The 27,130-nt window shown below is 46.5% G+C and overlaps 2 protein-coding genes across 7 annotated transcripts; one reads left to right on the plus strand and one right to left on the minus strand.

The window, feature by feature from the left end:
* The first annotated feature begins 251 nt into the window (after window positions 1–251).
* Window positions 252–17,725, plus strand: gart (phosphoribosylglycinamide formyltransferase). Its single transcript, XM_061772390.1, has 21 exons — window positions 252–538; window positions 1,613–1,762; window positions 3,300–3,395; window positions 3,473–3,647; window positions 3,738–3,849; window positions 3,928–3,996; window positions 5,935–6,060; window positions 7,685–7,772; window positions 7,850–8,104; window positions 9,258–9,489; window positions 9,715–9,809; window positions 10,105–10,214; window positions 11,166–11,364; window positions 11,443–11,694; window positions 12,088–12,240; window positions 12,394–12,597; window positions 13,474–13,611; window positions 13,687–13,817; window positions 17,012–17,153; window positions 17,222–17,337; window positions 17,404–17,725. Exons 2-21 carry the CDS (start codon window positions 1,618–1,620, stop codon window positions 17,599–17,601), a joined length of 3,036 nt encoding a protein of 1,011 aa, XP_061628374.1. The 5' UTR covers window positions 252–538; window positions 1,613–1,617; the 3' UTR covers window positions 17,602–17,725.
* Window positions 14,326–25,888, minus strand: n6amt1 (N-6 adenine-specific DNA methyltransferase 1). 6 transcript variants are annotated; one of them, XM_061772429.1, is made up of 7 exons: window positions 25,646–25,888; window positions 19,516–19,602; window positions 19,360–19,450; window positions 19,206–19,284; window positions 18,972–19,113; window positions 18,497–18,604; window positions 14,326–14,605 (listed from the first exon to the last, which is right to left on the minus strand). In XM_061772429.1, exons 1-7 carry the CDS (start codon window positions 25,780–25,782, stop codon window positions 14,497–14,499), a joined length of 753 nt encoding a protein of 250 aa, XP_061628413.1. In that variant the 5' UTR covers window positions 25,783–25,888; the 3' UTR covers window positions 14,326–14,496. The 6 variants fall into 6 exon arrangements, with proteins under 6 accessions (XP_061628413.1, XP_061628432.1, XP_061628400.1 ...); XM_061772448.1 differs by having other exon boundaries at window positions 14,586–14,605; window positions 19,201–19,284; XM_061772416.1 differs by lacking the exon at window positions 14,326–14,605 and adding an exon at window positions 15,474–16,333.
* Window positions 25,889–27,130: the final 1,242 nt, after the last annotated feature.

Genomic DNA, 27,130 nt, shown 5'->3' on the forward strand with positions numbered 1-27,130 from the left:
TGGCACTACTTTTAAAATTGTTAAAAGAACATACAAGATGTTAGGCTAAGTTAAATATCTATCTATCTATCTATCTATGTATCTAGCTGGCATCCCAGCTTTGTCGGACTAACTACAAGTCCCATAATGCATTTGGCTGTGCCACTGCAAGGAAGTTGGACAAAACTCCCCACGCGCCAGCTCGGACGCAGTAAGAAGGTAAAGTGCGTAACTGTTACGAAACTATAACGATTAACGACTACATGGAGTTTGTCAACGTGGTTTGTGGCCTCCGGTGAACTTTCTGCAACTTTAGTTGGCATTTAGCACTGTCAACAAGCACATCGTTGTCGTGCACGGGATCCACGTGGCGCGTGCGCGTGTCTGCGTCAATTTCATTTGCGCGTGCCTGCCTCAGCGTCCGCGTGTATGTATATGCGCGTGTCTGCGCGTGCGCTTGCGCGTCCACGGTCAGTGTGCAGACTGCAAGCAGAGAAGACGCGTCTGCAACGCGAATTACTGGGCTCCGGCTAATTCCTGCCTTGGACAAAACTCTCAGGTTGGTCTTGCTATGATTCTGGAATGGAAACAATTTGCCGATCAAACGTCTTGTTGTGCATTTGTGGTCGCATACCGCACGTCTGCGCGTCATAACGCAAATGAAGCATGGCTAAATTTGAGTTGAGTCGCTTATTGCGATATTCATATCGGTGGATTTGGATGGAGCTTCTCTGAAATGTGTCATGTTCGGCGTTTGGCGTCAGAACGGATGATCTCGGTTCATCCAATTGTCGATTAACTCGCAACTCTTCTTTTCATCAGAGGTGGCAAAAGTGCTTAATAATGAGCACAAATAGTCATGCAAAAAAAAAAAAAAAAAAAAAAGACTGCTAAAAGTTGAAGTACAGACTGAAATACAAAAGTCAAATATTTAATATTTTTTCTGTCACTTCCAGTATATACAATCGTCGTTTCGATGAGTTGGCTCAATGATACAGAAAACAAAAGTTTCCCTTTTATGGGAACTTAAATAGCGAGAAGATGAAAGATGTTCCTATCAAAGCAATGACAACTCGAAGTGTGTCTGGATCAAACAAGAGCTACACCTCGCTTGACTTTCCCTCTCGCTATTTGTCTGTTTTTTTGACTTGAAAAAATGCCAATGTCTGGACTCAGCCTTGGATGAACTCTGACCTGATGCTCTTTGACTTTTAGGTCGAAGAGTGCGAATGGCGCGCATAAAGGCTGTAAGTGTTGAGCTCAGGAATTGCATCAGCCCAATCGGAGCGTTCCGTTGACGAGATCACATGTTGGCAAACGAACGTCACGAGGATCATCGTGACCGTCCGCTCGCTGTCTAATGACACAAAATTAGACGCACGAGCATCCTAGAAATGAGCAAAAAGATTCAGAATGTTTGCTGCAGTTGGCGGAATAAAGTCGTGTACGCTCACTCGCCTGACGAGAAGCTCCTCGTTTGGGTTCTGCCCGATCGGGCCCGTCGTAGTGTGACAATAGAAGAGCGCGCTTGTCTGGAAAGGTCAGCGCTTCCTCGCCGCTCGACCTTTCCTTCCAAGCAGTTTGCGTAAATAGACGTCAAGCCGTTGTGAAAGGTCATTTTCCCATCTGGCAGGTGCCATGGCTGAACGGGTGCTGGTGGTTGGCGGAGGAGGGCGGGAGCATGCCCTGGCGTGGAAGCTGGCCCAGTCGCCGCACGTCCGGCAAGTCCTGGTGGCGCCGGGAAACGCCGGGACGCTGGACTGCGGCAAAATCAGCAACTCGGGTAAATGGGAAATGGAGAGCGGGGCTGTGCGGTAAAAGACGCATGCATTTGTTTTGTTTCACAATTTGAAGCGGTTTCCATGCATCTTAATACTGGGGCTGTGACCTTAAAATACCAAAAGGGTCAGGAATTCCATCGCGTTAGCCACTGCTCACCCGTCACACAAATTCAGATAGGGGTTATCGCCGTCAGTCCTTTTGTTCCGTGTGCACTCGTCGTCATAAAAATGCCCGATATCACTTAACCGGCCTGACGTGCACAGTACCTTGCCCATAAGAGCCGTGTCGGCCATTTGCAGATACTTGAAGGACACGGATGACGACACGTTTAGGTGACTACAAATTACGGTGGGGGGACGGAGTTAAGACGTTCGTCACGACAAGTCGTCAATTGTTACTTTTATAAAGGGAAAGGTTATTTCATGTATGCCGTCTGCAAGAAAAGTTCCTCTTCTGTTTTTGAACAATATTACATTAAAATAAAACAATTTTCATCCTTAATTGCAAGTCGCGACTGCATTATCGAGTACTGGTACTCGATATCAGCGACTACTCAAATGTAAGTATTTGTAGTCATACTCGGTATGAAATAGTGCTATCGGTGCAACCCTCGCTTTTGTTACCATGACGACTAGAAGCTGACTTGATGACGGCTGCGCTTTGAGCCCTGAATCTAAAAGAAAGTGAGTGCTAACTTTGAAACGTACTCAAACCCCCACAAAGATGGCATGGATTCGTTGCCTCCGTGGAGGCACAAATTGGTCACCGTGCTGCTGAATTGTCATTAAGTGTTTGTTTGTGTGTGTGTAAAATTCAGAACGGTTTTATGTTTATTAATTTCATATATGTATGTGCTACTTTGAAGAGGTGCAGGTAATTTATTTGTCCACTTGAGGACACCGTCCACACACTCTACACAAGCACATGCCTTTGTGCTCTGCTTGGGTGATATGAACAAACAGCCCATGCAGACATAGTGTGTATCGGCTGCTTAAGGCAGGAACCTTAAGCATTGGTACCGTTCATCACACTGACGATCCAGGCAATTTAGTCAGCGAAAAGCATTACGGGAGCTCAGAATTCATTGTGCTGATGTTTTTAACTACGACAATGTAGTTGTAAAAAAAAATCAAGCAAAACGTTGCTCTTTACTTGCACTCGATATGAGTGTGTGCTCAAAAAAAAAACAAATCCTGAATTTACCAAATGTATGAGTTGAGATTCCTCAGTCATGTTTGTTTTCCTGCCATGAACAAGAACCCAATTGAGCTTGTGTGAGTCAGTGATGACTGTAATTGAGTGATGTGTCAGTGAGTGATGTGGATCTAACTTATACAGTTAATCAAATCAACAAATATGATGGGGGGGGGGGGGGAGTAGCTGACACAAGATAACAGTGCACAATGTGATGTCATACGAAGGAAATGTTTTTTTTTAAAAATTTTTATTTTTTATTTTTTTTTTATAAACCTGTCACAAAATGTGTCTGGATCCGGCCTAAACGATGACGTCATCGAAATGTTCATTCTCACTTGTAGCGGTGTCTGTGAGTAACCACGCCATTTTGGCTCAGTTCTGTAAGGACCACCACGTTGGGCTGGTGGTGGTCGGCCCCGAGGTTCCGCTCGCAGCGGGTAAGTTCGGCCGCCGTCTGCTCAAGTCTTCTTCGAGCGCTCCTCAGCCTCTTCAGGGCCGTTCCCGTCCCACCCAGGCATCGCGGACGACCTGGCGGCGGCAGGAGTGCCGTGTTTCGGCCCGTCTTCCAAAGCCGCCCAGTTGGAGGCCAGCAAGAGCTTCTCCAAGGCCTTCATGGAGCGCCACGGCATCCCCACGGCACGCTACGGCTCATTCACCGACCCCGAGGAGGCGTGCGGCTACATCCGCACGTCAGTGCAACCGCTTTTCTAAAAGTAGGTCCTCACCGACCGACCCCCGGCATGAAAAAAGATGTTTCTCTGCTTTTCTGGGGCTCCCAGGGCTGACTTTCCGGCGCTGGTCGTGAAGGCCAGCGGCTTGGCGGCAGGCAAAGGAGTTATTGTGGCACGTGACCGTGAAGAGGCCTGTCGGGCAGTGATGGACATCATGAAGGTGAGCGGCATTTGTTGTGCCACCAGCCACGTTGAGTGAATTGTCGTCATCTTCAGATCTTTCATCGCTGAATTGCAGGATCGAGCGTTCGGCTCTGCGGGTGACACGGTTGTGGTGGAGGAGCTTCTAGAAGGAGAGGAAGTATCGGTGAGTTGTTTTACTTTCAAGTCGCCGACAGAACAGAGGTCTCCGACCGGCCCGCCATAAAACAAATAAAACAACTAATGATTACAAATACAACTCACCTTGAGACTGAATGTAATAGTACGACTCCAAAATTTGGTTTTGGCTGCAGAAAATCCCGATTCCTAAAGGTAGGATTTTGAAAATTTGTAAAAAAAAAAAAAAAGAATATTGTTATGTGACAATAGAAGTACTGAACCTATCAAGATAAAAGCTAGACCCTTCTTGCACCAGAAAGAAACGGTGTTTCTAGCTTTTTCTGTTCTTTAGTAATAAACAGTAGAACATGAATTGCGTTCACCCAAAACACTGGTTTCTGACCAAAAGCGGACAAAAAACTTCCATTCCACTCTTTCTGGATCTCCGCTAGATTGTTGAATCGAATTGAATTGTTTGCTAATCAGCTGAAGCTCCTGCCACATTTTGTCCTTCCATTGATATGCTTGGACGCAGAAAGCCTCCTGAGCTATGAACGTTTGTGGCTTCCCCATCCTACGGAGGCTATCAATGATGATCTTGTGGCCACTTGTCGCATCTGCAGTCTTCCCCATATTCAACCCAACTGAGACAATTGAACCAAACTGAAGCAATTGAATGACACCTGGGGAAACCTGTGCAGGTGCTTTGAGTTTAGGAGGTGATTAGTGTGTACTCCTTGAACGTTGGCAGCTAGATCCATTCCACACACACAATTGTGAGTATTACTCCGCGGCGGACTAATATGCGAGTGCATCGGCCGGAGGTTCCGCCTGTGCGCTCGTAGTCACAGGAGCTGACGAGACCAGAAAAAAAAACATTTCGGCCGCTTCTACCGTTAAGAAGAAACGGTACTTTCACTCCGTTACAATGATCTAAAAGTAGCTCGCTGCTTTTATTGATCAATTATTGCTTGTTTATCAACTATTTTGTATGAGAGACTATGACTTTGACTTCCACATTGGTCACTGTGTGCGGCAATCACATTAAACGCGTGACGTGTAAGTCTAGTTCACACACACAGCAACATTAGAATTTGAGTTATTTTTTTTTCAATTGATGTTCATGCTGTGGTTTAAAAAAAAAATCACTATTTACTCAGGAGTTGAGTAATTATTTCACCGTGTACTTTTTACTCTGAAGTAATTTTTTGGAGGAATACTTTTGACTTTTACTTGAGTCACATTATTGTCAAGTAGCAGTACCCTGAAGGCGTCTTTATACTCGCGCGGGCGGCGACCACGCTGACGTCACTGTGCTGATCTCAAATCCAAAGCGATGCAACGGCGCCATCTACAGGGATCTGTCAGTCAATACAGGTTTTTACAAACCTGAGTTTCTCAGACGAGCTGGACGAGCTGAGCTCTCTTCCACGCCTACCCGATGTACATATTCGTGTGTGGCCAGTGGCGGTTTCTGATATGGGCAGCCTCCCAGGGTGGCGTTCTCTGAGGGGTGGCGCTCGCCCCCTCACCCATTGACGGTCGTCCAGAGGCGCACATGGCACATACACTTCGAACTGCCGTACGGGGGGGACGCACTCGACGGGCGTTGCACAGGGTGCGTTGACATGGACATTTGTTTGTTCCGGAGGCAAATTTCCGCCGCCCCCCCAGTTGACAATTGGCCAAGGGGGCGCCATTGATGACGGTGGCACTGGGCGCCGTTCCTTGCAGGAGCCCCTGTGTCCGTGGCAGTGAATGACTTAAACGCAACTTTCTTGGAAGTTGTAGGCTACTCTTTTGTCCCATCATTTGGCCTTTTCTTTTCCACTACTGTATCGCGTGACCGAGACGGGGGGTTTGTCGTGTGCAGAGACGCAGGTGGATTTCCCCCGATTTTCAAAATAAAACTCCTATCCTCAGGCTAATGATCAAGTTGAATGATCTGAAATAGAAAAACCAAACGGGTCTGCACTCGTTGCAGTGTCTGTGCTTCAGCGACGGCTCTTGGGTGTCGCCGATGCCTCCGGCACAGGATCATAAACGTCTGCAAGATGGCGACCGGGGACCAAACACAGGCGGCATGGGCGCCTACTGTCCGACTCCTCAGGTATGTCTGCTCTTTCGTTTTTCTCACATTTTTTTGTACAGACTGTATTCACGGGTATTTAAAAAAAACATCCACACCAATGGTATTAACAATGTTTCAAGGTCTCTTGCCATCAATTGTTTTTTCACAATCTTTGATGTCCTTTTATCGAGTTTTCAAGATAATTTGGGTTGGAAATGCCCAAAATGTCCTTTTTCAAGTAGACTTCACGCCGATCTGATCGGTGTTATGGATATCGGCCGATAATTAGCATTTTATGCCGATCGGCTTTCATGTCATAAGTTGCCGTCATCGATCAGCTCCGCACAAGATATTTAACTTTGCGTCTTTGTCGCGTATGAATTTATTAAAGTTATTGAATTGCAATAAAGTAATTGAATTACAGTAAGTTAGCACCCATTATTTCTGTCATGTTGTAATGTTGATCTGACCTAAACGTATGTCAGTGGCCAATCCTTGAATGCCCCCTAGAGGTCATTGGTGTTTTAACTTTTGTCTAAAATGCTCAAGAATAATTTCCAGCACGCCCGCAACCCTTGTGAGGATAAGCTGTACAGAAAATGTATACAGTTCACAAGTAGATACAATAAATGAACAGGTCATGTAAATAGACACATTGCTCCATCTTGTGATCAGATCGGTGATCGGTTATCGTTTTTTTTTTTAAAACTTGCTGATCGTGTAAAGCCCATTTTCAAGCTATTCTAGTTCATCTTTTCCGCCTGGCAATTGAGACGGCCGGATTTCTCATTCATATTTAAAATGTAAATCCATTTTCTCTGATTCGATCGCTCTTATTCTTTAATTTCAATATGGAAAGCAGATTTGCGCTGATTAGTCGTTGCCGACACCGCGGCGTCTTGTGGCGGCCAAGCGATCAAAGCAACATCGCGTTTGGATCCTTGGATGTCTCGCTGTCATTGTGAAGCACAATCCTCCAAGCGTTGGGTTGTTGGTCCACTAACGGCGAACGTGATCTGAAAGGGGATGTGGCCAATGAAAATAAAAAAGAGAGAGGAATATTTTAAGGTCTTATGCTCGTCATCCGCGCTCATTTATTTGAATTGAACCTGCGTGCGACTTTCATCGCCGGCGACGATAATTGCAAGCTTCGCTTTTGTATCCACAGTTACATATGAAATCATAAATATAGTCAAGAATTGTTGTAAAACACAACCTATGTATACTGTATTTGTACGGCTGAGATGGCGGGTGCCAACTACCAAGTGGGCAGGTATTTGAATATTCCTTGTTGAGACTACGTCACAGCGATGGCAATTTCAAATCGACCCGTCTTGTAAGGCCCGTGCCGTTTATTGACTTATGCGTTCAATCAACAACGGCGTAAACGTTCGAATCCCATTAATGGGAAATATTTATTTCAAACAATGGTGATTACAGAAATTGAGGAATCCCCCTCCCCGAAAAGAGGTAATTGTGCACATGAATATGGCCTTCAAGGGAGATAGGCAAAAAAAATCAAAAAAATTTCCCCTGCTGCACTCAAATGCTAAAACTACCTTGGCAGAAGTTCGCTAGAAGTTAAGCTTCTGTGACCTAGAACGCACACCGTGTTGCTGTAATAATTTGTCTGGAGTCTGCTAAAGAAGTTTGTGTGGCGCAGGTGAGCCAGGAGCTGCTGGTGCAGATCCGAGAGTCGGTACTTCAGAAGACCGTGGACGGGATGAAGCTGGAGGGAACTCCCTACGTTGGTGAGTGCACATTTTCTACCCAACTTGCTTTGTGATGGAAAGGCTGGCGTCAACATCGCTGCCATTTGATTCTCCAGGCGTTCTGTACGCCGGGCTGATGTTGACCCAGCAGGGAATCAAAGTTCTGGAGTTCAACTGTCGCTTTGGAGACCCTGAATGTCAGGTCTTGCTTCCCTTGCTGAAGAGCGACTTGTATGAGGTCATCTTGAACACCATGAACGGCAAGCTGGCCTCCAGCGCCCCCGAGTGGCACCGGGACAAATCTGCAGTCACGGTGGTGATGGCGAGTGCCGGCTATCCTGGCGCCTACAGCAAGGGAGTGGCGCTCACTGGTCAGTGGTTGGGCTACTAATAAAGTTGCGTACCGTAATGATGGGGGGAAGAGACTGAGTCAAATCTGCATCTCAGGCCGTAATCACTGAGTAGAAAAAAAAAGGTTGCCTTTATTCATAGTTTATGATGCCAAAACACTTACATTTTCATTTCAAACTAATCTTACAATCCTAAAAAAAGGGATGTATTACAGATGATGATATTTAAAAATAAAAATACACAAGTGTACATGCACATGCGGCGCAGACTCTCCCTAACTTCCACTTACAACCCAGGCTAAACTTAACTCCTCCCTGAGAGAATCAAATAAAATCAAACTCCCTTTCATGGATAAACATGCAACACAAAGTGCTTTAGACAAACTAAAACAAACCACAGCAATAGAAAAGATGTGAAAAGACCCGCCCCTCGTACCCCCACACAAAGACACAAACACATGCCCGCACACACACGTATATGTGAACACACACACAAATGCAATCACAGTGAGTGCGGCGGCATGGCTGACGAGGAAGCAGGTGCGGAATGGCCAGCTAACAGGAGCGTCCACACCGAGATGTGCCACAGCCCGCGGCTGCAGGGAGCGCTGCCCCAGACTCCAGCTCAACCCCGACAAACCGGGGATAGACCCCACGTATCGGGCCGAGCCATCCCCCCCCCGCCCCCCCGCAGGGTAATATACAGCTGCATGTCATCTGCGTAGCTGCGGAAGTTGATGCCGTGACTCCTGACCACATCCCTAAGAGGAAGCATATGATTAAAAAGTAGCGGCCCTAAAATTGACCCTTGGGGCGCCCCACACTTAATGTCATGTGTTCCTGAGGAACATGTATCCATAGAATTATCCCAAAAAAATCGATCTGTGAGATAAGAACTGAACCAGTTAGAAACCGTACAAAAGGCCAACATACAAGTACGTTGGTGTCAAGGCAGCATGTTGAAGTGATGCATATAGACTGTGAGACGAATTACTACTTTCCTACTAGCCAGGACTTTGTAGACATCTTGTGGCATCTTAGAGCATAATAGAAAGAGTGCACAAAACCCTCAAATATTCAAATTGTCAACTGCAAATTGCGGGAAATTTGTGGGTTCACCATATTTGGTTTCTGACCCCTGCTGTATTCTACCACTCCACCCCTTACACCTCAGGTCTGTCCCAAGTTGAGGACACAGGGATTCAGGTGTTCCACGCAGGTACAGCGTTGAAGGACAAACAAGTCGTCTCCAGCGGCGGCCGTGTCCTGACGGTCACGGCGGTCAGACCGTCGCTCGGGGCTGCGCTGCAGGCGGCCAATCAGGGCGTGGCGGCTGTGGGCTTTCCTGGTGCCGTGTACCGCCGCGACATCGGCCATAAGGCCATTGTCCATTTGAAGCAACGCAGGTGTGTTTGACTGCGGCTCAAAACACTCCATCTTTTGTATGGTGACTGACCTTTTTCATAATCGAATGAGCTTTGGATGATGTGTCCTTGGTTTTGTTTCTTCACTTGGAATGTCCTTCCCTGATTATGTTACACTGTCCTCACACTGAAAGAAGCGCCGATCCTCGGATGTGTGCTGTGACAGCCCACACAAACATAGCAATGATTTGACCGCGTCTCTGACAGAGGCCTGACCTATAAGGAGAGCGGCGTGGATATCGCCGCTGGCAACAAACTTGTGGACATGATCAAGCCACTGGCCAGGGCAACTTCCCGTCCAGGTAACCTCACATCAGAAAACATTGTTTTCATGTTGCTGGCGTCGGGCAGAATTGCGGCACCTCCAAAACCATCCCTTTTAAGGAAACTAAAAAGAAATGACATCTTCGTTGAGCCATCAACATTGCATCGTCATTTGTGAAATTTCAGAGCCACAAGGGGACTGACCAATAGTATAGATTTGTGAGAAGAAAATATGAAATTGACCAAATTTGGACCAAGGAGGTTTCTGCCTGACAGTGTCAATGTGCAGGAAATATGATCACGTATGGTATTTTCAAACTTTCTTCTCACCAGGATGTAATGCAGAGCTGGGAGGTTTTGCTGGACTGTTTGACCTTAAAGCTGCAGGGTTCATCGATCCGATCCTGGTAGCTGGAACTGATGGAGTTGGGACCAAACTTAAGGTGTGAATTTGCAATTTCCATTTACCTGCTTGAAAAATCAGTAGAACACATTAGGAAAGCGAAAAATCGGTTTTAAGGACCATAGATGTCAGCTCAGCTGTTTGGTAGACTAATGGAGTAAAAAGATTTAACATTTTTAATTGTACAACTCAAATGTGTGCTGTTGCACCCTTCGCAGATGAAGAGAGAAAAAGGCACAATGCTAATACAGTATTTAATATTTTCTGCATTAGGAAAAAAAACCAGCAATGAAATAATACAAAATAAGACAGTGAATCTATTGTCAACAAACTTGAACTGTGTATTTAAAAAAAAAAAAAAAAAGGTAAACAGTCTCCCTAATGTTGCCATTATTATGCCCATTTGGTTGCCTTGTGTAAATACCATTAATCCCTCCAAAAAATGTTGTAATATGTATTTATTGAGGAAAAATAGCACCCCATAATATTGTGCTTCATAAAAATGTAAAGTAGAATTTAAAAAGCAAATATTTTTTGTCACACTGCATCAATTGAATAGCCATTGTACTGCTCTTTCTAGTGTGCCTGCCTTGGCCACCTGGGGGCAGTATAAGACAGACAGATGGCTATACTGTTCATTGAGACTTCTTAACTCGTCTTAGCTCACCAGTAATATTAGTTGCTCTTGACGGAATAAATAATACAGTATATGACTGAGCTACATGTGTTGCGGCACCGTTCGTGTTCAATCCTTTGCTTAAAGGGCTCTAGCACGGCAACATAGATGCTGGTTTGCGTTAGCTAGCGGCCCGAAAGGCTAAGCTATGAGGTTGTTTTGAATACACGAGTTGTCTTTCTCCTTGTTTTGTTGAGTTAGCCGTTAAACTTCAGGCGGGAGTGGCAAGAAGCAGTTTGAAACCGCTTTTAAGGATTAAATGATTGATTTATTTTTTGCTCTGAGTGATTTGAAAAAGCTGGCTGTGTGGTTCAGGTTGCCCAGGCATGTGGGCAACACGGCAGCTTGGGTCAAGACCTGGTGGCCATGTGCGCCAACGACGTGCTGGCTCAGGGCGCCGAGCCGCTCTTCTTCCTGGACTACTTCTCATGCGGCAGCCTGGACGTGGATGTGGCCGCCGCGGTGGTCGCAGGTATCGCCAAAGCGTGCGAGATGGCCGGCTGCGCGCTACTCGGTAAGTGGAGAAGCAGCTTCTGTCGCCTCTGTAGTGCCAGGCCGCCGTGTCGTAGCATCCCTGTGCGTGGGTGCCCAGGTGGCGAGACTGCAGAAATGCCCGGCGTCTACGTTCCGGCAGAGTACGACCTAGCCGGGTTCTGCGTGGGGGCGGCGGAGCGGAGGGCCCTGCTGCCTCGGCTGGCGGACATCGGCGAGGGAGACCTGCTGATCGGCGTGGCGTCCTCTGGTATCCATAGCAACGGCTTCAGCCTGGTACGCAAGGTCTTGGAGCAGACGCGTCTCAGCTGCAGCTCCCCAGCACCTTTTGGTAAACCAGGACAGACTATTGGTAAGTGTGGGCCTGACTGCACTAATATGTTTTTATCCACTAGTGCAAATTATATTTATTTGTAAAGTTTCAGTAGCCGCAAACCTTTTCTCCCCCCCAAATACTGGCCAATTTTTGGCACGCACCAATTGCCTGAGTAAGCAAATGGAGTGCAGCTCTGCTAAAAACGACAAAACTGTATGCCCATCCTCACCAAGAATGATTTATAATGTCTAATTTCTGTGCATTTTTATATTTCAACACAAACTGCTAACAACAGCAGGGCGCATCGAAAGTTTTGCCAATTAGCAAATGAATGCAATTTCCAAAGGGGCGTAATATTTTTCAACGCAACTGTAAGTGGTGGCTAAGGCGAAAGTATCGGGACTCGTCGTTGTCATCATTGGCATGCAGGGGAGGTTTTGCTGACGCCGACAAAGATCTACAGTCGTGCGCTCCTTCCGATCCTGCGCAGCGGTGCCGTCAAAGCGTGCGCTCACATCACTGGAGGAGGACTTTTGGAAAACATCCCTCGGGTTGTGCCCCAGGAGCTGACTGTCGATTTAGGTAACGCGCGTCCTGTATGTTGATCAATGACGTCCATCGCTCTCCCCTAATCTTGATTCAGACGTTGTCAGCTGAGCTTCGCTGCCCACACATTTCCTTCCATTCGAACTTCCCATACCATCGCACGGCCATTTCATTTGAAATGATCCACAGATGCGTCTCGTTGGAGCATCCCTCCAGTGTTTTCCTGGCTGCAGAAGGAGGGCGGCCTGAGCGAGCGGGAGATGAGCCGCACCTTCAACTGTGGCTTGGGGGCGGTGCTGGTGGTCGCCCCCGTGGACGCTCAGAGGGTCTTGCGGCAACTGCGAGCCCACGAGGAGGCCTGGATTGTGGGCTCGCTCGCTCACAAGCCACCTGGTGAGACAGCGAGCGTTTGGAGACGTACACAGTAAAATGGCATTCGTTTCAGGATCGATTTATTAAGCTGGTTTTTAAGGGTCCTAATGGTCTTGGACCTTCGTATGTCTCAGAGCTGCTTTCACCCCACGAACCCTCGCGGGCCCCGAGGTCCTTCGGCTCTCGCCTTTGACCTCTGCCAAAAGTCACGCCGCACACTCACTCGCGGTGAGGCGTCGTTGCAGTTTTACAGCCCTCGTCTGCGGAACAGCCTGCCGGAGAACGTTCATGTTCGGAACAACGGGCTCAAGTCCCAACTTTTGAACCATGTTTTTAACTAATACTGAATTGACCTTTTAACGTACATTACAATTGTTTTATTTGTTCTTTAACTTTTATTTTATCTTCAGTGGTTTAGTATTATTTACTGTATTTTATCTTGACTTCGATGCGATTTTTTTTTTTTTTTAGTCTTAGGTCTTCGTTGAGCATTGGGTTTTCTGCAGCCATACGCGCTTTTTACTGTGTCTGAGCCCTTTGCATTGGGAGCTGCGAAGCCCTTTGAGACTCTTTCGGGATTAAGGGCTCTAAAAAAACCGTGGCGCTGCCTCAGCCGCCATTTGCGGCTCCTCCCGTTTATGCCGCTCGCTTGGGGCTCCGTGCCGGTGTGCTGCGGCTGCAGTCCGGTGCAGACGGCTCCCGAGATGCCGATTCCCACGTGGTTTCTCTGTATCCAAGCAATCGGTCATGACATTATTATTGTCTTATTTGCTCTCTCTGTGCGTGCGCGGCCATTTATGAATCTGTGTGGGTGGCACTTGGAGATGCATATCATTGTATGGAAATTGCTCTACAAATAAAGTTTGATTTGATTTGAACATGATTGCGGTACTGCAGGTGCAGAGTCTGTGGTGGTCCGTAATCTCAACCACAGCCTGCTAAACACTGGTCCAGCCTCCAAGAATGGCAGTTGCCTCTGTGATACCAGCATTCCTCACAAGAGGACCAGAGTTGGGGTTCTCATCTCAGGCACAGGTTTGCGTAATATTTCACGAAGCGGGTTCCGAAAGTCGTGCAGATTCCAAACTGCGGCTCTGGTTTCTCCTCCAGGTACCAACCTTCAGGCGCTGATCGAGCAGGCCAAGCGTCCGTCGAGCTGCGCGGAGATCGTAGTGGTCATCTCCAACAAGCCTGGAGTTGAGGGTCTCAAGAGAGCGGCACTGGCCGGCATCCGGACACGGGTACTGTTGCCGTGACTACAATTACCGATGTTTACTTATCATCGCTGTCGGGCGGAATCCTAGCATCTCCTAAATGTTGACTTTTCGGGAAATCGAAAAACTGCTATCTTGCTCGAGTTAACAAACACCTTTTATTCTATTTGATGTTAATTTATTGTATACCGTTGCACACTGACATCACTTCACCACTCCAAAATCGGGTTTATTTGCTGATTTGATATGGTTACATTTTTTTTTATGCTATCATTGATTAAAACGGTACGATGCGTTGCCCCCTTCTCAAATTCTCAAAAACGTTTCCCCACGTTAAGATCAAAGAAATATGAACCAAGTAAACGTAAAATCCATCCATTTTCTGAGCCGCTTCTCCTCACTCGGGTCGCGGGCGTGCCGCAGCCTATCGCAGCTATCATCGGGCAGGAGGCAGGGTACACCCTGAACCGGTTGCCAGCCAATCGCAGGGCACATACAAACAAACAACCATTGGCACTCACATTCACACCTACGGGCCATTTAGAGTCTTCAATCAACCTAGCACGCATGTTTTTGGGATGTGGGAGGAAACCGGAGTGCCCGGAGAAAACCCACGCAGGCACGGGGAGAACATGTAAACTAAACATAAAATGATGTTTCTAAGTGATTTCATTTATTAAGGGGGGAAAAACTAAACGATTCAAAGTTACCTGGCGTCATCTGGCCCGCGAAGGGCCGGCTCCCGTGACTTCCCCGCGGTGGGCTGTTTGGGCGTTCTTCGACTCCCACCTTTTCCAGCCAATTCCAACTTCAACCTATTCCAAAAATGCACACCTTCCGGTGATCAATTTTTCTAATTGAAAAGTTACCCACATTTCCCTCCCCAAAATTCCCTATTCATTTCCAATGAGACGTTCCACGTTCAAAGCCGTGAGCTCATTCCTGAAAACGCATTCCCGCATTTTCACCCAAATTCCACATTTCCCCCGCTGACATTCTACATTGCTTCCTCCTACATTTCTTGACCGATTCAAACCATTCCACCTATGAAATATTTTCGACATTACCCCACATAAACACATATTTTACATTCCCTCCTCCTCCTGGATTTCTTGACTCAAACTAGATTGAAACCATTCTGCCTACAAAATGTTTTCCACATTACCCTAATTCTACACTTTCCAACATTAAAATCTACACATTTTCCACACAGTAAGACAAATTCTACATTTTTTGACTGGTTCAAAGCATTCTAACCACAAAATATTTTCCACATTACCCATATTTACCCAAATTCTACACATTTTTTCCCCACAGTAAGACTAATTGTACATTATTCCCTTTTCTCCTATTTCTTGACTGCTTCGAAATATTTTCCAAATTCCCCCATTCCAAAAATTAGACACTTTTGCACATTAAAATAACCAGATTTATTTTACACATTGACACATTCTACATACGCAAGTCCAGACGTGAAATTTCCTCGCTCCTGAATATTCCACAGTCGACCGTCAGCTGTATTATAAGAACGCGGAAGCGTTTGGGAACAACAGCGACTCGGCAGGCCTCGTAAACAGACGGAGCGCAGTCGGCGGACGCTGTGGCGCAGAGTGACGAAGAGGTTGCCCACTTTCTGCCGGGTCGATGGCTGCAGACCTCCGAACTTCATGTGGCCTTCAGATGAGCTCAAGAACAGTGCGCAGTGAGCTTCACGCAACAGCTTCATCCGAGCCATACGTCATTAAGTGCGATGCAGAGCGTCGGACGCGGCGGTGTAAAGCACGCCGCAGCCGGACTCTAGACGAGTGGAGACGCCTTCTCTGGAGCGACGAATCTTCTCCGTCTGGCGATCTGATGGCAGTGTGGGTTTGGCGGTTGCCAGCAGAACGCGACTCGTCTGAGTGCATTGTGCCAAGTGTGAAGTTTGCCGGAGGGGGGATTATGCAGGTGTGGGCTCGTTCCTCAGGACCCGGCTTGGCCCTTTAGTTCCCGTGAAAGGAACTCCGGACGCTTCAGCATCCCAAGACATTTTGGACAATTCCATGCTCCCAACTTTATGGGAACACGTTGGAGATGGTCCCTTCCTCTTCCAACACGACTGTAAACCGGTGCACAAAGCCGGGTCCATAAAGACGTGGATGAACTCGACTGGCCTGCACAGAGTCGTGACCTCAACCCGACAGAACCCCTTTGGGATGAATTAGAGCACAGATTGAGAGCCAGGCCTTCTCATCCAACATCAGTGTGTGACCTCACAAATTCGCTTCTGGAAGAATGGGCACAAATTCCCATAAACACACTCCTAAACCTTGTGGACAGCCTTCCCAGACGACTTGAAGCCGTTCTAGCTGCAAAGGGTGGACCGACGTCATCTTGAACACTCTGGATTAGGAATCGGATGGCACTTAAATTCATACTGTAGGGGAGTCAAGGCAGGTGAGCAAATACTTTTGGCAATATCGTGTATTTTGCAGAAGAACCTGAGGCCATTTGTCCGACAGTTGAAGCTGAAAAGAGGATTGGTGTTGAAACAGGACAATGATCTGAAATACAAAAGCAAAACAACAAGAGGAAATGGGTGTTCTGGAGTCGCCCAGTCAAAGTTGTGACCTAAACCCCATTGAGATGCTGTGACATGACCCCGAGAGCTTTTCACAGCAGACATTCCAGGAATCTTGATCAACTAAAACAGTTTTGCCAAGAGGAACTGTCCAAAATTCTGATCTGTAACTACAGGTAATGTTTGCTTGAGGTTCTTGTTACCAAGGGTCAACCAATCATGAAATCCAAGGGTTCATTCATTTACTTTTTCCTCCCTGTCCGGTGAATGTTCATATTTTTAACGAAAATATGAACATTGTTTGTGTGGTATTTGTTTAAGGAGACTCTGTTAAATCTTGTGATTTAAGTAATCAGTATGCAGAAATTTACCAAAGTCCAAATCTTTTCCTGTCACTGTGCATGTTAAACTTTTGTCCAAAAACACCAGCCATAGAGAAAATAAAATTGGAGCAATTTTGGATTCTAAGCATCATGTCATCAACCCGTTGTCATGCTGGTCATCACGGCATAACCGCATAAAGTCCGCTAACCTGTTTTGTTTTTTCGGTTTGGTCACGTTCCGCTTGAAGCGGATAGTATCGATTTTGTGAAAAAATACCAAAGTGACCCTATTTAGACATAGGAGGTTTCAGTCTGACAGTGCGTGATTTAAAAACTAGGTGGTGGACCACAAACTGTACGGGAGCCGAGCAGAATTTGACGGCACCATCGACCGCGTGCTGGAAGAAGTTGGGGTGGAGTTGGTGTGTCTGGCTGGATTCATGCGGATCCTCACAGGATCTTTTGTCAAGAAATGGAACAGTGAGTGCAACTATTAAATGTTGAGGGTATTTATTTTTCTTTCAAAAACCAAACGTGTCTCGTCTTAGGTAAGCTTTTGAACATCCATCCCTCCCTACTGCCCTCCTTCAAGGGCCTGAATGCCCAAAAGCAAGCTCTCCAGGCCGGCGTGCGGCTCAGCGGCTGCACAGTCCACTTCGTTGTCGTAAGTCCGACACGTTGACGCCGGACGCCTCCGCAGCCCAACGGAAAATGCTCGTTTGTGTGACAGGAGGACGTGGACGCGGGGGCCATCGTCGTGCAGGAGGCCGTGCCGGTGTTCAGCGGCGACACAGAGGGAAGTCTCGCTGACAGAATCAAAGAGGCCGAGCACAGGGCCTTCCCCGCGGCTATGGAGCTCGTAGCCAGTGGAGCCGTCCAGCTCGGTGACGACGGACGTGTGGTCTGGAGGTCCAAGTTGCAGCAGTAGTACTAACACAGTCAAGGAAATGTGGAGTTTGACACTGGAGGAAGGTGGCCTTTGGGGGGACGGGAACATTCCATATGCACATGAATGCTAATGCAATTAAAGCAACATTTCTGTAGGATTCTAATCTCTCGTGCATGTGTGTCTGTGGTGTGTTCGGCTTCCTTTTGAATATTTGGACTATCATCGACTTAAAATGACCGTTTGTTTTTTTTTTTTTCCAAGATTCTAGGGAAACGTAATTTGTTTTTAATTGAACAGGTGACTGTGACACTTTCCTCTTCTTCCTCACAACTGCGTATGATTGGTAATTTCATCCATCCATCCATTTTCTGAGTCGATTCGCGGGCATGCCTGCAGCCTATCCCAGCTATCGTCGGGCAGGAGGCGGGGTACACCCTGAAATGGTCGCCAGCCAATCGCAGGGCACATAGAAACCACTCACAGTCACACCTACGGGCAATTTAGAGTCACCAATGAATCTACCACGCATGTTTTTGGGATGTGGGAGGAAACCAGAGTGCGGGGAGAGCATGCAAACTCCACACAGGCGGGGCCGGGGATTGTACCCCGGTCCACAGAACAGTGAGGCAGACGCTCTAACCAGTCGGTCACCGTGCCGAAATAGAATATGCATCATCAAAATGACTCGTTTTATCAAATAACTTGCTGCGGACAACAAAACCATGTAAAACTTTTTATTTTTATTTTAGCATTATTTAAGCACTTATTGTTAGCAAAGCAGGAGTGGGACGTGAAAATCACATATATCCAACGGGAAAAATATGGTATAAAAAGAAGGAAAGACTTTTCAAGATACTTCTCACTGTACTGATATGTGCGCAAATGTTTGGCCACTTTGTAAAATGACCTCAGATTGACCCGGCCGGTCACGTACGTTGGCGCCAGTGGAAGCGCAGGACGCTCAGCCTCTCGTTTCCGGCTCTGGTCAGCAAGCGTGGCTTTCCCTCCAGCCCGTATCCACTCAGTGACTGGATCATCTCCTCTAGGATGTAAAGGGACAACAATTGGATTCTTTCAATCGAGCCAGTCGGCAGCAAAAACGTTCAACATATCATAAGAGTTAATGGTTGTCTGTTTCAGTCTTGCTATTCATACAACCTGCTAATAGCTTTGCACAAATCAACAGGCCCAAATTCCACACTGAGCAAATAAATTGAGATGAGAGCATCAATATTTCAAGATATACCGGGTACCTTTTGTGACATTTTTTTTTGGTGTTGCGCTGTGAGATTTGTCTTTCGTCAAATATGTACATTGGCTCAGGAGAGGCTAGGCACCGGTGCCCTCGGGTGGCCGGGATGGACCCTGAGCAAGATACGACCGCTCGAAAACATGCGAGGTAAACCCACCCGGATCGTTCTCTGCTATCGCGACCAAGTAGAACAGCCCTCGACTGGACAGCAACTCGGATACGACCGGTAAAAATCTGTCGGTGACCTCCCGGCCCCGCCTGCCGCCGGCCCAAGCGGCTTCCATGCCCGTGCTTCCCACCTTGGCGACAGGAGGAAAACAAATAAATAATGACACCGACTCCAACATCTCCCTTGAGCAAACTTTCGACTTAAGATGCAGAGCGACCTCACTGGATGGCGTGACCACATATGGAGGGTTGAACAGGAGCACGTCCACTTGTCCGCTCAACCGCGGCAGGAGACATTCCACCTAAAGCACAGCGCAAACGTCAAAGCGGCAACTGATGCGTTCGAGCCCAGTCGTACGCGCGACGCGGAGTCGGACCAGGTCGGTGACGACGGGCTCGAGCGACACACCGTTGCGTGATGCCGTCTTGGCCGTGCACAGCGCCGCTGCCCGATTCACGTCCGTGCAACTGTGAACAAAGGGTAAGGTAACGCGGAGGGGGAGCGCGGGAGGCCGAGCTGTCGATCAACTCACAAATAGATCGCCGAGGGTCCGAGCATGGACGCCAGGAACGCGGAAACCGCGCCGGAGCCGCTGCCGACCTCCACGCACACGCGCGGCCTGCGGGGAAGACGCAGGTCGTGAAAACAACAACAACAACGAAGGCAGACTACAATAGATACATCCCCACATTGGATGGATTTAAACCCTTTAACACGTTTAAGCTCCACACAATCAGTAGCGCAAACAGACTGTTCTTAAACGCCATTTCTAACTATTAATCTTCTCATTTAAAAAAAAAAAAAAAAAAAAAACCATGCTTATTAGTTTATTTGTAATTTACAAATCAAATCAATTGAGTAAGTATTCTAGCTGCTGCTGCATATGGGGGAGATTTTTAGGGCCGATAGCACTTTAATTGTAATACAGTAGACTGAAGCAATCTTTGAAGTAACACGTAGGAAGGAAATGAAATTGCTAGACTGATATATCTAACAACTTTCTTGTCTTGTAGTCTACTTTGGGGGTCATCCAATACTTCCTGCTCAAACTTAACACAACACTCACAAACCAAAAATAAAACAACTTCATGATAGTGTTTTTATCTCATTTTAAAATGAGAGCTACACAACTTTTAAACAAATCTTTGGAGTTGTGTTTTCTCACTAAATCTAAAATTGACAACAATCAAACGGTTGTAAAAAAACAATCAATAATCATTTGTGTTATGTAATATTTGTGTTTCAGTAAAATGCGGAGATAAAGTTGATTGTGCACAAACAGCAAGTTTTTATTGCTGAAAAGGCATCTCGGCCGAGGGGCCGTTACAAGATTTTGCATTCTGTTTTGTCAAAATAAAGTTGAAGTCTGGTGTGATTTCACGACCCTCTGAATGTGTACACTCAAATATTTCATGCGGACTTCATGCCTTTTATTTTGAAAATTACATTTTGAAAGCTGTTAACAGGTATGCGTCACAAAGACAAAAGTACACATTTGTACATGGGAGGAGATATTAGTTAAGGGACTTTCTTAAGAAAAAAGAGACCAACGCCAAGATACAGCTGATGTCTTTTTCTTTTGGGTGTTGGCGTATTTTGTGCTATTTTGATTTTGAATGTTACTCTATTGATTTATGTACACGCCGTTGTCATGTGAATCTTCAGTTTCTTAATAAGGAGCTCAGAAAGACACAGCGTAGTTATGTTTAAAAAATATGATCATTTATAAAGGCTATTTTTGAACAATCCATTTTCTTTATTTTTCTTAGCTTCTCGCTTTAAAAGTGGGTCACGACTTGTGCTGAAAATGTGACTATTGGCAAGACCTTAGGTTTTCTTTGTATTTTTATAAAAAGGGACGACGCATACAATTGAACTTTGACATGCAAATATGGCCGATAATAGCCACTGGCCACTTTCCATCTGTTGTCCCTTGGCAGGTCGATGTCACATTGGCTCATATTGTCAAAATTAAACAACAGTGTTTCATTATACACTTTAGCTAATTAGTTTAATGCAAGAGTCCAATTTAAGTACACTGGGAAAAAAGTTAACTAAATTAGCTCAAACGTACGTCGATTACACATGATTAAAACTAACATTTGCTTAATTTTTGCGTTGGTTTAAGGCTCGCTTGAGGTATGTTCACGTACTTTGAATACGAAACGGCTCGCAAGCAGGCAACAAAAACGTTAATGTAGCCTAGCAAGCTAGTGCTAGCGCTAACGGTTGTATGTAAACATGCAGGTGTTCTGTCGAATCATGCCCTAAAGTTTCGGTGTGGGTGAAATAATTTAATTACAATAAATTAATTTAATTACAGTAAGTTAGCACCCATTATTTCTGTCATGTTGTAATGTTGGTTTGACCTGACTGATTAGAATACACGATCTGACGAGCGCAGTGATTTCCAACCTTTATGGAGCCAAGGAACATATTTTACAATTGGAAAATCTCACAGCACACCAACAAGCAAAAATGTCACAAAAAGTGAATACTTCAATGACTGTATTTACTTCCTGCCATCTAATAGAAGACCATGCACATCGACTGTCCTACCAGGGAAAATAATACTTTAGACCACTGCTACACTACGGTAAAAAACGCATACAGTGCTATTCCTCGTGCAGCCCTGGGCTCGTCTGATCACTGCTTAATTCACTTAATACCGACGTACAGGCAAGAACTTAAATGCGCGAAGCCTACAGTGAAAACAGTGAAAAAGTGGACAAATGAAGCCAAGATGGAACTTCAAAGCTGTTTAGACTGCACAGACTGGAGCGTCTTTGAAAATTCAGCTGGCAGCCTGGATGAATATACGGACACTGTCACATCCTATATCAGTTTCTGTGAAGAGGTTTGTGTACCAACAAAATCTTTTCCCACATTCAACAACAACAAGCCGTGGTTCACTGCTAAACTTAAGCAGCTTCGCCAAGCTAAGGAGGACGCATATCAGAGTGGGGATAGGGCCCTGTATAATCGAGCTAGAAACCATCTTACTAAAGAAATTAACATTGCAAAAAGAAACTATGCAGCAAAGTTGGAAAAACAGTTTAGCGCAAACGACTAAATCAGTCTGGCATGCATTCCAATCGCTGACTAATTACAAGCGACGATCCCCCCAAGCTGAGAACAATAGCACACTAGCCAACGACTTGAATACCTTCTACTACAGATTTGAAAAGGACAGTTTCACACCACACACCCACCCGGCCGCAAACGCGACCACAATCACACCTCTGACTTCTGCGTTAACCATTCATGAACAGGATGTGAGACGCATCTTCAACCAACAAAAGATTAACAAAGCGGCAGGCCCGGACCATGTGTCCCCATCCTGCCTCAAAGTCTGCGCGGACCAGCTCGCTCCAATCTTCACTCAGATCTTCAATAGATCTCTGGAACTGTGCGAAGTTCCATCCTGTTTCAAACGCTCCACCATCATTCCAGTCCCCAAGAAACCTGCAATCTCGGGTCTGAATGACTACAGGCCTGTCGCTTTGACATCTGTGGTCATGAAGTCCTTTGAACGTCTCGTGCTGGACCACCTCAAGAGTGTCACAAGTCCCCTGCTGGACCCCCTGCAGTTTGCCTACCAAGCGAACAGGTCTGCGGATGATGCAGTCAACATGGGACTGCACTTCATCCTAGAACACCTCGACAGTGCAGGGACCTACGCGAGGATCCTGTTCGTGGACTTCAGCTCAGCGTTCAACACTATCATCCCTGAACTCCTTTCATCCAAGCTTCTCCAGCTCAGCGTCTCACCTGCCATCTGCCAGTGGATTTACAGCTTTCTGACGGGCAGGACACAGCAGGTGAGGCTGGGGGAGACCATGTCATCCACACGCAGCATCAGCACTGGGGCGCCCCAAGGTTGTGTCCTCTCTCCGCTGCTCTTCTCTCTCTACACGAACGACTGCACCTCAGCGAAGCCGACTGTCAAACTCCTGAAGTTTGCAGATGACACCACTGTCATCGGCCTCATCAAGGACGGTGACAAGTCTGCATATCGACAGGAAGCGGAGCGGCTGGAGCTGTGGTGCGGCCGACACAACCTGGAGCTGAACACGCTCAAGACTGTAGAGATGATCGTGGACTTCAGGAGGCATCCTTCGCCACAGCTGCCCCTCACGTTGTCCAGCCGCCTTGTGTCAACCGTCGAGACCTTCAAGTTCCTGGGAATTACAATCTCTCAGGACCTGAAGTGGGCGACTAACATCAACTCCGTCCTCAAAAAGGCCCAGCAGAGGATGTACTTCCTGCGGCTTCTGAGAAAGCACGGCCTGCCACCGGAGCTGCTGAGACAGTTCTACACAGCGGTCATCGAATCAGTCCTGTGTTCTTCCATCACAGTCTGGTTCGGTGCTGCTACAAACAAAGGACAAACTCCGACTGCAACGGACAATCAAAACTGCTGAAAGGATTGTCGGTACCCCCCTACCCACCATTGAGGACTTGCACGCTGCCAGAACAAGACAAGGGCGTGCAAAATCCTCTCGGACCCTCCGCACCCAGGTCACCAGCTCTTCCAGCTCCTTCCCTCAGCTAGGCGCTACCGATCAATGCAAACTAGAACTAGTAGACATTCCAACAGCTTCTTCCCTCTTGCGATCAACTTCTTAAACACCTGACCTACAATTCCATTACAACATGCTGGCAATTTTTTGACTTCGTTGTCACATTTCTGTGGGGCCAATTATGTATGACTCGTGCACTCACTGTAGTTGTCTCGCCATGCTGCACTATTTGCATATACTGGCCACTCATGCCAGCGTAGCATCTGCTCCATTGCACACTGTTTGAGGAGTATCTGTAACATTTGCACAACCAACATTGTCCCAGATTATCGCACTACTCGTCACTTTAAACCTAATACACTCCTTGAAGTCTCAGCGCCCCTTGCACAATGGTCATTGCACCGGTCTATTGCAATATTAGGCATTCGAACTGCTCTAAGTGCTAGAGGACTCTGCATCTTTTTGCACAATTGTTTTTTGTCAATGTCTTTATGTCTCCAAAGTGTTCTGTAAATTGACTGTCTGTTGTACTAGAGCAGCTCCAACTACCGGAGACAAATTCCTTGTGTGTTTTGGACATACTTGGCAAATAAAGATGATTCTGATTCTGATTCATTTGTTCTGTCTGTCACTATGCCTCAACGGCATAAATAGAGGAACAAAGATACATTATATCTTGTAAATATTTTTTGGGATCAATTAAGTACACAAGTGTATACAGTAAATGAACAGGTCATTTAAATAGACACATTCCTCCATCTTGTGATCGGATATCGGCCCCAAAAATCCTGATCGTGTAAAGTCTAGATTATTGCCACATCCCAAAAAGACGCACGCTGGGTTGATTGAAGACTCTAAATTGCTGGTAGGTGTGACTGTGAGTGCGAATGATTGTTTGCTTCTATGTGCCCTGCGATTGGCTGGCGACCAGTTCAGGGTGTATCTCGCCTCTCGCCCGAAGCGAGCTGGGCGACCTGCGTGAGGATACGCGGTGTGGAAAACGGATGGATCGATGTAATGCAATACAAAGTTGAGGTTATTGTGCAGTATTGACAATGATCTTCTCAAATTTGAATCATACACAGGTTCAAATATGAGTCCTTTTTTATTTTAAGCAATATATGAATGGGAGCTCAGTCATGTTAATCTGTATTTAAAGCATTTAAATTTGTGATAGACAAAATGTTATTTATTGTCCATTCAGCAAGTCGGTTTGCATTGCTACGCGAGTCGGCTGCTCCGTGGGCCGTCGGGTCTCGCCGAGGCGCGGTCGCCGGCGTCGGAGTTAGGAATGCGAAGTCACCAAGGGCTGGCGATCGTGTGCTACATTACGTGGAATATTGACTTGTTTTGGCGTCGTAGGTAGGGATGTCCCGAACCAACTGTTACTTCCGATACGATACCGATATTGCGGCCTCGAGTTTTGGCCGATGCCGATATCGCTCCGATTTGAGCAATAATCATACATATGTTACGTATTTTCTATTATAGATTGTTAGAAAAGGCTTGAGCAAGTGATATTACGCAAACAGAGAAGCAACCTTTGAAAGTTCTTGATGCGACTGGGCTTTAGTTTTATTGACATTATTGCGGCAGATCGGAAATTCAGAATCATGTAGTGATTGGCGGGGGTGCTTAGCGGTCTCTGTGTGAACCCTCCTCGTTGGGCTCGCTGTTCCTGCTGTGCACGTCTTGACCTCTGTGGGGCAGTGTGGTGCACGCAATGAGATACACACTTGCAGTAACTAAGAAAGTTAAAGTCACGATCGAATATTGTTAATATAACTCACTTTTCACAGAGTTTGAAGAATATACGCCAGAGCGCCTTTTACACTCTGCCTGTTTGTATGTATTTATACAGCGTTTGTGTACCAATATTCATTATTTTGAGCGATAGCAATGTTGAGTTCAAATTTTCATTAAGTCGACAATGTTTTTTCTTGCATTTATTGCGTGTGAACCTGCGTTGCCTTTAAGAGTCTTCCTGCCTTTCTGACTTGAATTTTGGGACTCAAGCAAATAAATTGCGAGTTATTGCGAGCATCGCATGATTACTGCTGCTGCAATAAAAAACGTTTCGGAGGTTCTGTATGCGAATGGATGAAAACGAGTTTTGCTGGTGCGAGCGGCTCAGCTCACCGCATCTGCCGGAGCTCGTCAACATCCTTTTCCAGCGCGTCCATGAGCAGGAAGGAATCCTCCGACGGCTCGTACACATCGCGGAAGTGTCCCCGTGCCGCGTGAGCGTACAATGGCGTCGGGTACTCCGCGGACATGGCGAGCTAAATGTCGCGGCGCACGTTCGCCGTTTGCCCAAACAAGAAGCCGCAAGGCGGGTGTCCACGTTCACTTCTTGAGACGTCACGGCCGGAAATGACGTCTGTTCCCCGTCTTCGTCACTTGTCAGATGTTGCTGCCGCCTCGTGGACATTTTCCACAACTACACTATTTGTTGACTTTGCCTTGTGCTGCTTTTTCGTCAACTCGCACCTCAAAACACATGCTTCTTCGTTGCGTCAACATTTTCTTAATGTTAGTAAACAATAGACGCCAGGGTACCTTCGGGTGGCGGAAGAATCCAAATCAGAATCATCTTTATTTTGCCAAGTGTCCAAAAAACACACAAGCAATTTGTCTGTGGTAGTTGGAGCCGCACTAGTACGACAACAGACGGTCAATTGACAGAGAAGACTTTGGAGACAGAAAGACATTGAGAAAAACAGGGTTGCTAGTTATCTGGTAATGCCGGTACAATTATTATTTTTTTGACAATTGTGCAAAAAGATGCAGAGTCCTCTAGCACTTAGAGCAGCTTGAATGACTAATCTCGCAATAGCGACTATATTGAAATTTTATGGAAGACTCAAAATCAGGGGTCAGCAAACTTTTTAAAACAAGACAGATATACGGTTTGATAAACACTTCTGCAATGTGCTCAAAATATCTCGTGGTCGTTCCATAGCTCGGCGCCACGTATGCTCACGGTTTGCTCCGGTGGCATAACTTCCATGTGAAAGGTGGGGGCGACAAATATTTTTGGAGAGTTTTTTTCCCCACAGTTTCAAATGCATCAATTGGTGGACTGGAGGGTCAAAATTGTGGTACAACAATTGCTCACTTTATGGGAAGAAGGGATTGCTTGTCAAAACAAATAATCTTTTGATCTAATAATCTAATCTTTTGACAAAATGCATGAAAAGAACAAACCCATTTAGCAAGAAACACTTGAATGACTTTCCTGGGCTACATCAAGTGGTGCGAGGGGCCAGGTCTTGCCCTTGCGGGTTCAAATCCGGCCCGGCCTGTGTGGAGTTGGCGTGTTCTCCCCGTGCCTGCGTGGCTTTTCTCCGGGCGCTCCGCTTTCCTCCCACATCCCCAAAAACATGTGTGCTAGGTTGATTGAAGATCGTAGGTGTGAATGTGAGTGCCGATGGTTGTTTGTTTCTATGCGCCCTGTGACTGGCTGGCGACCGGTTCAGGGCGTACCCCGCCTCTCGCCCGAAGATAGCTGGGATATGCTCCGGCACGATATCAGTAGTTTCTAATCCAAACTTTGTGAAAGCGGACGGGCGGACGATGAGGCGATGCGGAAAAGACCAAAAGAACGAGCAGTCAAGCCAACTG

This window comes from Phyllopteryx taeniolatus, chromosome 1, assembly GCF_024500385.1.
Source record: "Phyllopteryx taeniolatus isolate TA_2022b chromosome 1, UOR_Ptae_1.2, whole genome shotgun sequence".
Classification (NCBI taxonomy): Eukaryota; Metazoa; Chordata; class Actinopteri; order Syngnathiformes; family Syngnathidae; genus Phyllopteryx; species Phyllopteryx taeniolatus.